The sequence below is a fragment of the Lycorma delicatula genome, chromosome 1 (assembly GCF_047948215.1).
Source record: "Lycorma delicatula isolate Av1 chromosome 1, ASM4794821v1, whole genome shotgun sequence".
NCBI classification, from domain to species: domain Eukaryota; kingdom Metazoa; phylum Arthropoda; class Insecta; order Hemiptera; family Fulgoridae; genus Lycorma; species Lycorma delicatula.
In genome coordinates, this window is record NC_134455.1 from 175,193,975 (window position 1) to 175,207,025 (window position 13,051).

The 13,051-nt window shown below is 34.7% G+C and overlaps 1 protein-coding gene across 1 annotated transcript in view; it reads left to right on the top strand.

Moving 5' to 3' along the window:
- LOC142317714 (uncharacterized) overlaps nucleotides 1-13,051 on the top strand; it is a 98,999-nt gene that overhangs the window by 66,256 nt on the left and 19,692 nt on the right. The window contains exons 8-9 of the mRNA XM_075354260.1: nucleotides 2,144-2,242; nucleotides 5,634-5,732. Of these exons, the coding sequence (XP_075210375.1) occupies nucleotides 2,144-2,242; nucleotides 5,634-5,732 (198 nt within the window). The remainder of the gene's footprint in view (nucleotides 1-2,143; nucleotides 2,243-5,633; nucleotides 5,733-13,051) is intronic.

Consider the following 13,051-nt stretch of genomic DNA (forward strand, 5'->3'; position numbering starts at 1 on the left):
GACAGATGTGTCGAATGGACCTCTATTTAATTAGAAGTTAAGTTTCTTTCCCTGATAATCATTTGTAATACTTAATAATAATGCCACAAGCACTTTTGATTATCATTGATTATATAACAATTAACTATCTATAATTTATAAAAATACTAGATTGTACATTATATGGAAAGAAAACTTTCTTTAAAAAAATTTTCTTTAAAAAGCTGATCACCACAAAAAGTCTTTGATCCCTACGTTAAGTCAGTGATACTGTGTCAACTGCTTAAATGTACTTAACTTGCAGACATCTGTAAGATGGTATAAAATCAAATCAAAAATAAATTTGAGTTTTGTTTCTTCTTTTTTATAAATATGAAACTTAAAAATAATTTAAATTGTCAATATTATTATAGTTACAGAAGTAAACTGAACTAAACTACATTACATGAGGTAATAATGAGATACACTGGATACAGTGAATCCAAAATTAACTACTATCCCAATGATGGCCAAAAAACATTATCAGTTCAAAATTTTGTATCCATTATCTACTATGTTTAGTTTGTAAGTAAAATATTGTACCTTTTAAAAATGTTATTTAAAAGAAATTCATCTGAGCTGGACCAGGTTCTACCTTAAATCAACCCTTTTTCAGAAACTACTCTTGAGAGTTCTGAGTTTTTATACTGATTCAAACTAAAAATATTAAATTGAAATAAATAATTTTAAATTAATAATAATATTCAAATTAAAATATTGAATTGGTTTTGAATGATGTTTGTTTTTATTGATGTATACAAAGTGTGTGTGTGTGTGTGTGTGTGTGTGTGTGTGTGTGTGTGTGTGTGTGTGTGTGTGTGTGTGTGTGTGTGTGTGTGTGTGTGTGTGTGTGTGTGTGTGTGTGTGTGTGTGTGTGTGTGTGTGTGTGTGTGTGTGTGTGTGTGTGTGTGTGTGTGTGTGTGTGTGTGTGTGACACTCATATTGTATTTGTTAATTCAGAATTTGTTTTTGTAGCTTGGTATGCTTTTATTAGCAAAAGAGAGTTTAGTTTTTGTCCTTTAGTATTAATGGGCTGTAACTACTCCCTATTTATAGAGTCAAGTAGTTTACTTCTACTCTAATTGCAAATAGTTTGCTTAAGACAAACAGAATGCAATTTTTTAACATGAGCAAATAAAAATATTTAACTCCACTTTCACAACAACATTAGTGTACCTCCTTTTTTACAACTACCCTAATTCTACTATTAACTATTATTCAAACATTTAAGAATGAAAACTAGATGAACATGAGCAATTCAAAATACTGAAATACTTAAAAAACATGTTAAATGAACAAACACAATTTAAATCATGTACAGACTGTACACATAATTTACAAATATTCTCCAAATCCTAGTCCAAAAACCAGTGTCACATCCAAAGGCAAAAACCCTCAGCATTTCCAGCAGAAGTGTCTGATGAAGCTTGATTTAGAGTAGAAATCAGCTCAGACTCTCATAAAGCTTTTATGACTTTCAATTTAAATTGTTATAATAAGTATATAAATAACTGTTATGAAAAAGTGTGATTTAACATTATAAAAAAAAGAAGTTCATTACAACCTGTAACAAGTAAATAAACTTAAAAATTTGAAAATACCCATAACAAAATTAAATTGGATAATTAAAGAGGATAATTAAATATTAAAATATTAATTAGAAAGACTTGGAAACATCAAAAGCTGTTTTGAAGAAATATATCTGCTGCAGCGCCCCCTTAGATTAGTTTTACAGTTATAAGCTATAGCTTATAACTGTAAAAATAATCTAAGAACCTGCTCTGAGGTGATACCTACATAATGCAATGAGGTGAAACCTATGTAATGCAAAAAACTGTATCAAAATCAGCCCAACTGTCTTAGAGAAACACATCTACTGCGCCGCCCCCTGGTGGCCTACAATCATAAAACTAATCTTAGAACCTGCTCTGAGGTGATACCTATGTAATGCAAAAAACCACATAAAAATCAACCCGGTCATTTTAGAGAAACATATCTAGTGCAGCATAATACAAAAAATCGGTATCACACATATTTTTTTTTTAGATTAATTAAAATTATAATTAATTATTCTTCCTGCAGAGATATAAAAAATTAGTAATTTTAATTAATGGTTTTGTTTCAGAAAGGTCAAACCCCTCTACATATGGCTAGCAGTAGAGGGTGCCGAAATACAATTGAATCTTTACTACAACATGGATGTGACCTTAATAAACAGTGTAATGTAAGATATTTTTATAATAATTTTTATAACTTTGTCCACTCCAATTTTATTACTTTGTTTGCATCATAACAAAAAAATAACAATAAAAAAAATATGAAAAAAAATCAGAAGTTATTAGTGAAATAAAATTTTATGTACTTTTAAAAATGTATATGTGATTTAATAGGCATTATTACATTTGTGTGTATGTAATAGATTTGGTGAAACATCTGATTATTTAATATTAATTGAAAATTATAATTTAGAATCGTATTATTTTTGGATCTTCTAATTTAATTTCTGTTTAATTTTATTTAATTTCTGGAATTTCTGTTTAATTTTATCTACATTAAAGTTAACTACAGTGACTGAAAAATAGACCCAAGAACAACATATACACTGAGGCATACATTCCCGATCTTTATTAAATTGCAAAAAATTCTTATCTTTTAGTTCATTACTCCTTTGATATTGTCAGACAATAATTCTCCCTAAGTTGGAGTTGACAGTTGATCATTTCATTTATTTGTTTTTTGTTGCCAATCATTTAATCAGTCTTTGGTTCAATATAATTCTTCTGATCTTAATTAGTGTACACGTTCTCTAGTTTTCAAATTTTCTCTCACTTTATATTCATCATCCTCTCTTAATCTTTTTATTCTTTCCTTGGTCTTAACAATTTCTTCCTCTTATATTTATCATATTCTCATAATCTCTTTATTCTTTCTTTGATTTTAACACTTTCTTCCTCTTTATATTTTTCATCTTTTAATTTTTCTATGCTTTCCTTGTTCTTAACATTTCTTCCTCTTCATATTCATCTTCTTGTTGTTTTTTGAGATATATTTCATATGACTGTTGTTTTTTTCATTTTTGATTATTCACCAAATAATCCAATAATAAAAAGTGAATATTCTGCACTGTAAGGTCAAAATTAACATTTGTAACCAGCATACAAGAGTTCACTAAACAGAGTATTTTAATTATTATTAACTTTTATTTATATGACACACCAGAAACATGAAACTTTTGTTAATCAGCATCTCACAAAGATCCAAATAATGCTAATCTAGTAGTATGAGTAATAACAAAACTTTTACTCTATCCTAATATTTCATGTAAGAATATTGAATTAATAATTGTATAAATATTTGATGTTAATAAAAACTAATATTTCAGCAATTGTATAACTGTCCACTTTATTAAAGAACTGGAGGATTGTATCTCACTTTCAAATGAAATAAGTTTAAATGAAGTGCAGCAAAAAATATGTATATGTAATTTAATAGGCATACAAGGAAGTCATGTGATGTCCACATCAGACTTTTTCTTAAATTTGTACAAACAATAAATAACAGTAATAACTATAACTATAAAATAAATGAACAAATTTTACTACCGTAATTCATTCATTCAGTATCACACCAGATCTTAAAATACAACTATTTTTGGTACAAATAAATCGATACTGAAAATACTATCAACTATCAATTTTGAATCATATATATGATCTTTGTGGCCTTTTAGTTACAATTAAACACACACATACATATTTATATAGCCTGACATTCCCCGTAACATAATGATTCCAATGCGGAGTCATACATTTAAATCAGTTAGCCGTTGAGCTGCTACGATAGAACAAATATACATACACCCTACAAGCATTACACTCCTTTTTGGGCAGTCGTGTAAAAAACCTGACTATAAAATATTTTCCTACATTATTGTTGATCTTTATTAAATTATCTTAGCATATATATTTCAAAAATGAACAACATTTTTATTATTTAAAAAAGAAGAAATGAAATTATTTAATTTCTAATGGCAGGCTTTTTAGTCCAGAAGTGATTAAAGGACCACCGTCTTCAGTAATTCTATTTATTTTGCTTGATTTTTAAAAAAATAAAAAATCAAATAAATTATTTTATTCAGCAAAAACTTCAAATAATTCTCTAAAGTATTTCCAAGAATTAGTTTATTTCTATTTTTAATTCTTTATTCATCTTAAAAGATTTATTAAATGTGTCCAAAAATTTTTTCATGATTATTTCTAAACCCGTCAACTTTTTAAAGAAAAATTTTTTGAAACTGTTTTTCATGCATAATATTGTTATAAAAATGAAAAATATATACATATTTTTTAGTTTAGTTTCCAAGCTCCTTTTTGACTTGACATCCCTAGTGATGAGTTTTAAAAAATATTGCTCTTTTGGTTAGGAGAAAATGTCATTACCATCTTCAATTTTGTTTTCAATTTGTTATACATTATATGGCAAGTCCTTAGTGTCATTAATACAATTTAGGCAGATCATTTGATTCCTACTTCATGAAAAATTTAAGCAGTTATTGAAGCTAAAACAAGCAAGCCACCTCCAGTGTAGTTAGGTGTAAATCTTATAAATTTTGTTCACACAGTAGAGAAGTATCATTAGTTTTGAATGATTTTTGCAGTCAATAAAATTGCAATGTTAGTATTTCAAATAAAAATTAATCCCAATTATCACCATCAACTCTCCCTCAAATAATAACCTATCTTTAACTGCTATTGTTGGTTTTATTAGTAACATATTGTTATACTGCAACTTATTTTATAAAAAGAAGGTTGATCTTATTCTACATCTGATTGTCTTCCTATTCTGCAAGTGTAGTAAAAAGTATTCACTACAATTCTGATATATAGGAAATTAACAAATAGTCCTGAAAGCTAAGAACATAAAATCATATCAAAACCCTTGTTATTGTTTAATGAATTTGTGGAAAAGCCAATACGACTGAGAACGAAGTAAAAATTATGATGGCTATCTTTCATTTTCTTCTTTTCAGAATATCTACTGTATTTTGCCGATTACATTCAGAAAAAAATACAAGGCATAATATTAACTTCTACTGATACCAAACACTGCAATGAGGGATTTCCATAAAATTGTGAAAAATACAAGTTTAAATAGAATAATGTTGTTTTCAGTTCAGTTATGATAAAATAATTTCACCAAATTTAATTAAAATGTAAACTAATCTTTCACCATTTTAATGCAGTATTATATAAAATTTGTTATCTTATTTCCTGCTTCTTGATAATTTTATTTGCTTATTGCATTATAAAATGTACAACTTTGTAAATAATTTTAAAGTAAAATGTTTAGTAAATGAAGTATTTACTTATTTTAAATTATAAAATATAAATATCTTTTTTTACTTTGCTAAAAATTATTTCCATTAATCAAATAATGTTTTCATAATAATGAAAGATGTCAGCATCTGCAAACACAAAAGTATGCTTCTTTTGTTTTACTTTCAGGAATTGTAATGAAATTTTTTGTAAAGAAAACAAAAATTTGTTAAATACATTATATTAAACCAGCTGTTAATGTAAAAGCAATTAATGTTTGTTTTTTAATGTTTGTTATAGAATGGCAGTACACCACTTCACATGGCTGTAGAACTAAATGACAGTGCTACAGTTGAATTACTAATAAGCAGAGGGGCCAATTTCAATGCTTTGAACAAGGTGCTGTTCAATACAAAAATATTAAATATACTCATTTATTGTGACAGTAACTTTCAAAAAAAAAAAAACTGTTTAAAATTGAGGACCAGTTTCAAAAATATTTCACCAAATGTCGTGATATACTTACATGAATATTTTAATATAAAAACAATCTTGTGTTTTTTTTACAAACCATAATTTTTAAAATGTCATTTTTAAATTTCCATTATTTATATTTATAAGAAACATTTTTTCTCAATTTTATACAAATATGTTAATTTATGTTTCAGTATACAATAGTGATCTCTTTTTGAAAAAAAAGAATATTTAAATACTTTTAGTTTTCTCTTTTTAATGCAAGAAAAAAATATTTGCAAAAGTAAGATAAATAACACTTTTGAATCAAAAATCTTGTAAATACAATAAGCATAAAATATGTTTATTAATATATGTTAAATATATTATACATATTTATGTATTAATATATATCATAATGCTGGAACAGGTCTATGACCTATACCTTGTTGTGGAAATGATGATATACAAATGAAAAAGTAGTGAACAAGTTGGCAAATTTACAGTAATGAAGTATGAAAAAATAAATATAAATTTATTATTCTTTCAATTCTTAACACTAATGAGGCTGAATAATTAATTTTTTTTAGATGTGCAATGTATATTAGAGAGAGATAAAACATGATTCAATTTTTTAGGATAAATTTTAAAATCACTCATTTATACCAGTTATATGAAAATATATTTCAAGAAAATCTTTGTACAAATAGATTTTTTTTATGAGATGTTCTCTTGAAACCTTTTTAAATAAATTCAGAAACTCTCTGAAAAACTCCAAATAAATTCAATATCATACTGTTTAGGAATTTTTACTATTAATTTTCTAGACAATCCCCGTGTCTTATTATTGATCTATTAACTCAATTTAAGCTAGGAGAACTAAGTTTTTCTACAACCCAAACCAAACAGAATTTCATGTACTTTTGCCACTTGTACTGATAACATTATTATTAACTTATCTATAAATAACTTTGAGCTTTTTGTGAGGATTTTACTCTTTCATATCACAACTGTCTAATTGAAGATGTATCTTTCATAAGGGTAAATCATCTGATAATGATTCTTTTATTCCTACAAAAGGGTATTAAATAAAATATTGATAGAGTACCTACCTCATCCCTAAGAAATGACTGAAATATCACAGTTTAATTTTTCTACAGACTTAAAAAAATTATTTGAATAACCATAAAAGAATCTATTCAAAAATTAATATTCAATCTCCTGCTTTCGTTCTGACGTCAATAGGTTATTTACCTTGGAAATGTAGCGTTTCTTACGCTCATTAGCCAAGATATTATATTGGTTTGACTCCGGCAATGACACAGACTGCTTCCCGCAAGACTGTTCTATAACCGCCTATAACAGCCAGCAAGAGGAGTCGTTTGGCTTGCAGCAAAATGTCCGCTCAATACCTAAAAGCCATGCGATGAGCCACGTCAGGCGCAGCATACAGCATAATAGATTCGTTGACACCTTTGTAAAGGATACGCATGGTAATTCAACCCCCAATCGGGATGAATGACTACGGATTCCATAAAAAGTATCAGCGGCCTTTATTGCTACATACTGTAAGGATAAGACCCAGGTATTTTTGAGTCTTAACGTACCGAATAGGGAGACCAGTCATCCGGACACGAGTCATCCGGATTCGTCGGGTAGCAGCTAGTCGGCCCTTAAGCAACATCATTGTGGTTTTCTCTGGGCTGAAAATCATCTTATGTTAGATACTCCACAGTTGGAGTGTCTCACAAGCACGAGCAGCTCAGAACTCTACCTCGTTGTGCGAATCCCCTTCAATCAGTAGCAGCGCGTTGTCAGGATAAGCGACGGCACGACAACCACATGGCAACCTTAAACGCAACATCGAATCAGATTCTATGATCCAAAGAAGGGGACTCAGAACACTGCCCTGAGGGCATCCTTTAGTTAAGGTCTTACGAACCTCCGAGCCGCCGTCACGCAGGGAAACGGTCTGATGGCTGAAGATCACTTCTACTTCATTTCGTATTCACTTACGCTTCTGCATCTGAAACAGGGCAGAGGGCCACCATAAATTCTTAAATGCCTCAGATATGTCCAGGAAAATTCCTTATATATATTTACATGGACTAGAGGAAGCTATAAAGCATCCTCAGTGCTCTTGCCCGGTCGGAAACCATATTGGTTGTCCATTAGCATATGATCAGTGGCCAATCTAACATTAACAGGCAAATATATAGGACCTTCTCAAAAACCTTACCAAATCACGGGGAAGAGCGTTAGTAGACGGTAAGAAGAACTAACAGTAGCATCTTTGTCACCCTCCTTTGACAACAACACCAAGTCTTCATGCTTCCAACACGCGGGAAAGTGGCCGGCGAAAAGCAACCTATTATATATTCTAGTTAGAGGATCAAGGACTACTGGAAGCGCTCGGACGAGGAACTCCACTGTGATACAATCATATCCGCCGGCCTTGTGCCGTGCCATACTACAGATCACCTGGCACATTTCCGCCTCGGTGATCTCAGAAGATTGTGAGTCGGTCTCGAAAATCGCGACTTCCCGCCTGAAACGCCGGTGGTATATCTAGGAGCAAATCATCCGGGAGCAAATCATTCAGCAAAATTTTAAGGACATTGTCCTTATCAATTACCACACCCTTGTGGGTTGACAAGGCTGATAAGAGGACATCTTTCCTGCGCTAATGTCCAAGGGCTTCATACACAACCCCGCAAGGGTCTCTATTCCCTTGCTCGGAGGAGAATTTCGGCCAGCCCGCCCTCCTATGCAGGAAGCGCCGCCGGTAAACAGGAAAGTATCCCTCATGGCCATCGTGCAGCTCATCCGCTACTTCAAAAAGTATCAACCGATGATCGCTAGAACAGTTGTCGACCACAAACCAATCAAGGACCCTATCAGACATGTTCCTACCAATGGTGATGTCAATATTTGTACCTGAAAAGGCCCTTCGTTCGTTAACCGTACCGACGTAAGTGGCCAACTGGTCTGCAACATTAAAGACCTGAAAATTGTGCTGTGCTCTAAAATTGTCAATTAGGCCACCGCCATGATCAGTGATCCCACTGTACCAGAAAAGCGACTTCGCATTGACATCGGTACCAATAAGGATTGGACCATTATCCACAATACGAAGGATCCTACCCCATCTCGCTAGGTGTTCCTCAGTGGGATTCCTGTATTGGAAATATGAACTAACAACTATAAGGTTCTGTCCGCGAATGGCAAGTCTGACTACAATATGATGCGCGTCAGAAACCTGCCATATAAAGACACTATCAAGTGACTTCCTGCATAGAATGTCAAACATACAGGTGTACCCTACACAAAACTTTTTCCAGCTCTGAAAATTTGGCAGATCACCCCTAATTACATATGGGTGCTGCAGAAGAACAACATCGAGGCTCCGTCTCTCTACAATCTCACCTAACCTGGACTACATAAGCACCCTGGTCATTTAGTTGACCGAAACTAACCAACTAAGGAATTAAAGTACAGCGCAACTGCCCTTACGTAACAGCCACACTTCCTACTAACAACTGGGTGCTCATGATTCTTGTGCAACCTCTTATAGTTAGCACAGACTAGAGCCTCGGATCTATGCGAACAATCGTCACGTTTGTGGCCCTCCTCGCCAGAATGGGCACACACCAAGGCAATTTTACAAAATTTAGCCCTGTGACCATATCTGCAGCAGTTGAAACATCTTTGGACATCAATGTACTCTTTTACTTGGCAGGACCCTAAATCGATAAATAGTCTGCCAGCAGCCGTAAATATTTGAAAGAGACCAGAACTTACCTCAAAGACTCCATGATATTTCTGGGTATCACGCCCACCCGTTTTAAAGACCAACCTGCAGTCCTGCCAGAAGGCCGCTTCATCCAAATCAGTATTCTGTTCCCTAATGAGGGACAAGACATCTTCGTCGGTCAGGTTACGGTCAATATCATAGACTATAATACGGGGCCTACGCGTTCTCTTCGTGTCTATTTTCACATTCAATCGCTTAACCGCAGTGGAATCTCTAATTGCCTGAATGGTCTCCGTATCATCCGCTACTACAGCTAATCCCTTGCCGGTCTCTTTAATGTTACTGATTTTGAAATGGCACTGAAAAAGACTTTATACAACGCAAACCTTTGTTCGTGAAAAGAGACAAGAGATTTGTCTAATAGAATTAACAGCCGCAGAATACAGCTCATATCAGAGGACCTCAATGATCAATTAATTGAAAAATTAAATGGGAAGGTTTGCAACAGGATGAGGCCACCGAAGGTAATAATAATTTTTGTGGAGGAGGAGGGAGGTGGAAATGCATTTACACACGGAGTGTCGGGCTCCCGCTGATGTTATTATCCAAACACCATCAGCAGACTACCGACTAAAACAACCCCCGTTTCTACCAGGACTCGACCCGAAACCGTTAACATATTACTTCAGGACGAGTCCTCCTATCCTAGCCAGAGAAGATCGCTATTTAATTTTCTCGACTATCCAGGTCACCCTTCTTGGTTCTGAGAATGCTGCCGATGAATCGGGCCACACTCTCCCAGCTGCTCAGGTCACGGAGTATCATCGCAACCACGTTGTGGGGCTCAGTGCTCCGATTCCGCCTCTTGTGCCTCTCGATCTGCCGCCCACCGAGCACATTTGAAAAAGGTGTGCTCGGCGTCATCCCGTACACCGGGGCAATAGAGGCAGTCGTGGGGGGGGCGGCACTTTCCCTATGACATGGAGATAAGCGCCGAAGTACCCGTGACCCGTTAAAAACTGAGTCACGTAGTACTCCAACTCTCCATGCCGCCGCTCTCCATCCACGGTCTGACCAGGGGATAAGCCTTGCGTCCATCGTCCTCTGGTCTCGTGGTCCCAGGTCTCTTACCATGCCAGAAACGTGCGAGTTCGTTCCTCCTTGGCAATGGTATCCCGGTCTTCTGTCCGTCTCCTCCTGTAGGCTACCTGGTGCTCCCTTGCCAAAAGAGCAATGGGTATGATGCCGCCAAACACCAGTACGGCAGGCTCGGAAACCGTCCGATACGCGGAAACGACTCGAAAGGCCGCAGTGCATTGCATCTGCGCGAACCGATTTCGGTTTCTATCGAATCTTAATGCCTGGGTCCTCACTTCCGCCCCGTAAAACAGGACGGAATATACCGTGGACATCAGCAGTTACTGTTTGCTGGCCTTCATTCTGCCGACATTCGCCATGAGTCAGCTGAGAGCGGTTATGGCTTTCGCAGCTTTATCGGCGGTTCGCCGAGGCTGCTCAGCAAAGCTGAATTTCCGGTCAATCGTCATACCGAGGTACTTTCCTGCCGGCTTGGTCCCGACAAGGTTGTCGGGACCAAGCCGACAGCCTTGTCCCCAGCGCGCATGGGGAGAAGAGTGTCGATAGCTTCTTCGTTAGAACCATGATCTTCGTTTTCCTGACGGCTAGAGAAAGCCCATTGTCGTCCAGCTAGGCAGTGACTCTGTGCATGCCTCGGCTGAATCTCAGTTGACCGCGCCCCACGTCGCGGACTGCGACAAGTAGCGCAACGTCGTTAGTGTACCCAACCAAGGCGGTTTCTTCAAGCAAGCTGTCATAGACGTCGTTCCAAAGATCGGGGCCGAGAATCGACCTTTGCGCCGCCCCTGACGTGATCGCAGTCCTATGCCGGCCTGCCGCGGTTTCTTAGATGTGACCGCGGTATTAATAATAACAACAATAACAAATAATAAAAATTTTCACTTGATTTGCTGTGAGCAGTTTATTAACTGCACACCCCATCACCTGTGCTATTCGGCATTTTATGTCGATCCTGCTTCATCCATCTTTAGTAATTCTACTTCCCAAATAACAAAATTCTACTATCTCTGTAATCTTTTCTCTTCCTTATATTCAGTGGTTCATCTACATTATATCTACTACATTTCATTACTGTCATTTTGTTTATTTTCATGCAGTAGTTCTTGCGTAGGACTTCATCCATGCCATTCACTGTTTCTTCTAAACCTCTTTTACTCTCAGCAAGAATTCCTATATCATTGGCAAATCGTAACATCTTTATCTTTTCACCTTGTACTGTTACTCCAGGTCTAAATTGTTCTTTAACATCATTAACTACTAGTTCTACGTAAAATGAAAAAGTAACAGGGAAAGGGAACATCCTTGTCAGACTCCCTTTTTTATTACGGCTTCTTTCTTATGTTCTTCGATTATTACTGTTGCAATTTGGTTCCTGTAAATGTTAGCAATTGTTCTTTTATCTCTATACTTGAACCCTAAATTTTTTAAAACTCTGAACATTTTATTCCAGCCTGTTATCAAATCTCTTTTCTAAGTCTATAAATGCCAAGTATGGTGGTTTTTTCTTTAAGCTTCCTTTTGCTATTAATCTGAGCTCTGAAATTGCTTCGCTAGTTGTTCCTATACTTTTCCTGAAACCAAATTGTTCTTCTTCTAATAATTCTTCCACTCTCCTCTCAATTCTTCTGTACAGAATTCTAGTTACGATTTTTTATGCATGACTAGTTAAGCTAATTGTGTTCTGCATTCTTCACATTTATCTGCTCCTACTTTCTTTGATATCATGACAATAACACTCTTTTTGAAGTCTGATGGAATTACCCCTTTTTCGTAAATATTACACAACCAGTTTGTATAATCTGTCTATCGCTTCCTCACCTGCACTGCGCAGTAATTCTGCAGGTATCCCATCTATCCCAGGGACCTTTCTGCCAGTCAAATCTTTTAATACTCTCTTAAATTCAGATGTCAGTATTGTTTCTCCCCTTTTCATCATCTTCAACCTCCTTTTCTTCCTCAATAACAGCAGTTTCTAATTTATTTCCTTCACATAACTCTTCAATATATTCCACCCACCTATCAACCCCTTTCTTTTGTATTATAAATCAGTGTGCCATCACTGTTTAACATTTATTGGATTTTAATTTATGTACCACAAAATTCTCCTTAACTTTCCTGTATGGTCTATCTATTTTACCCCAAGATCATTTCTCTTCACTTCTCAACACTTTTCTTTAATCCACTCTTCTTTTACTAATTTGAACTTCTTGTTTATAGTATTTTGTAATTTTCAATTGTTCCTTTTACATTCTTCATCACTAGCATTCCTATACTTTCTACATTTATCCATCAGCTCCAATATATTCTTTGATATCCAAGGTACAAATCTTCTTTACCTCCTCTTCCTCACACTTCTCTAAATTCCACAGATTCATCTGACACCTTTTCTTCAGGTTCTTAAACCCTAATCTAC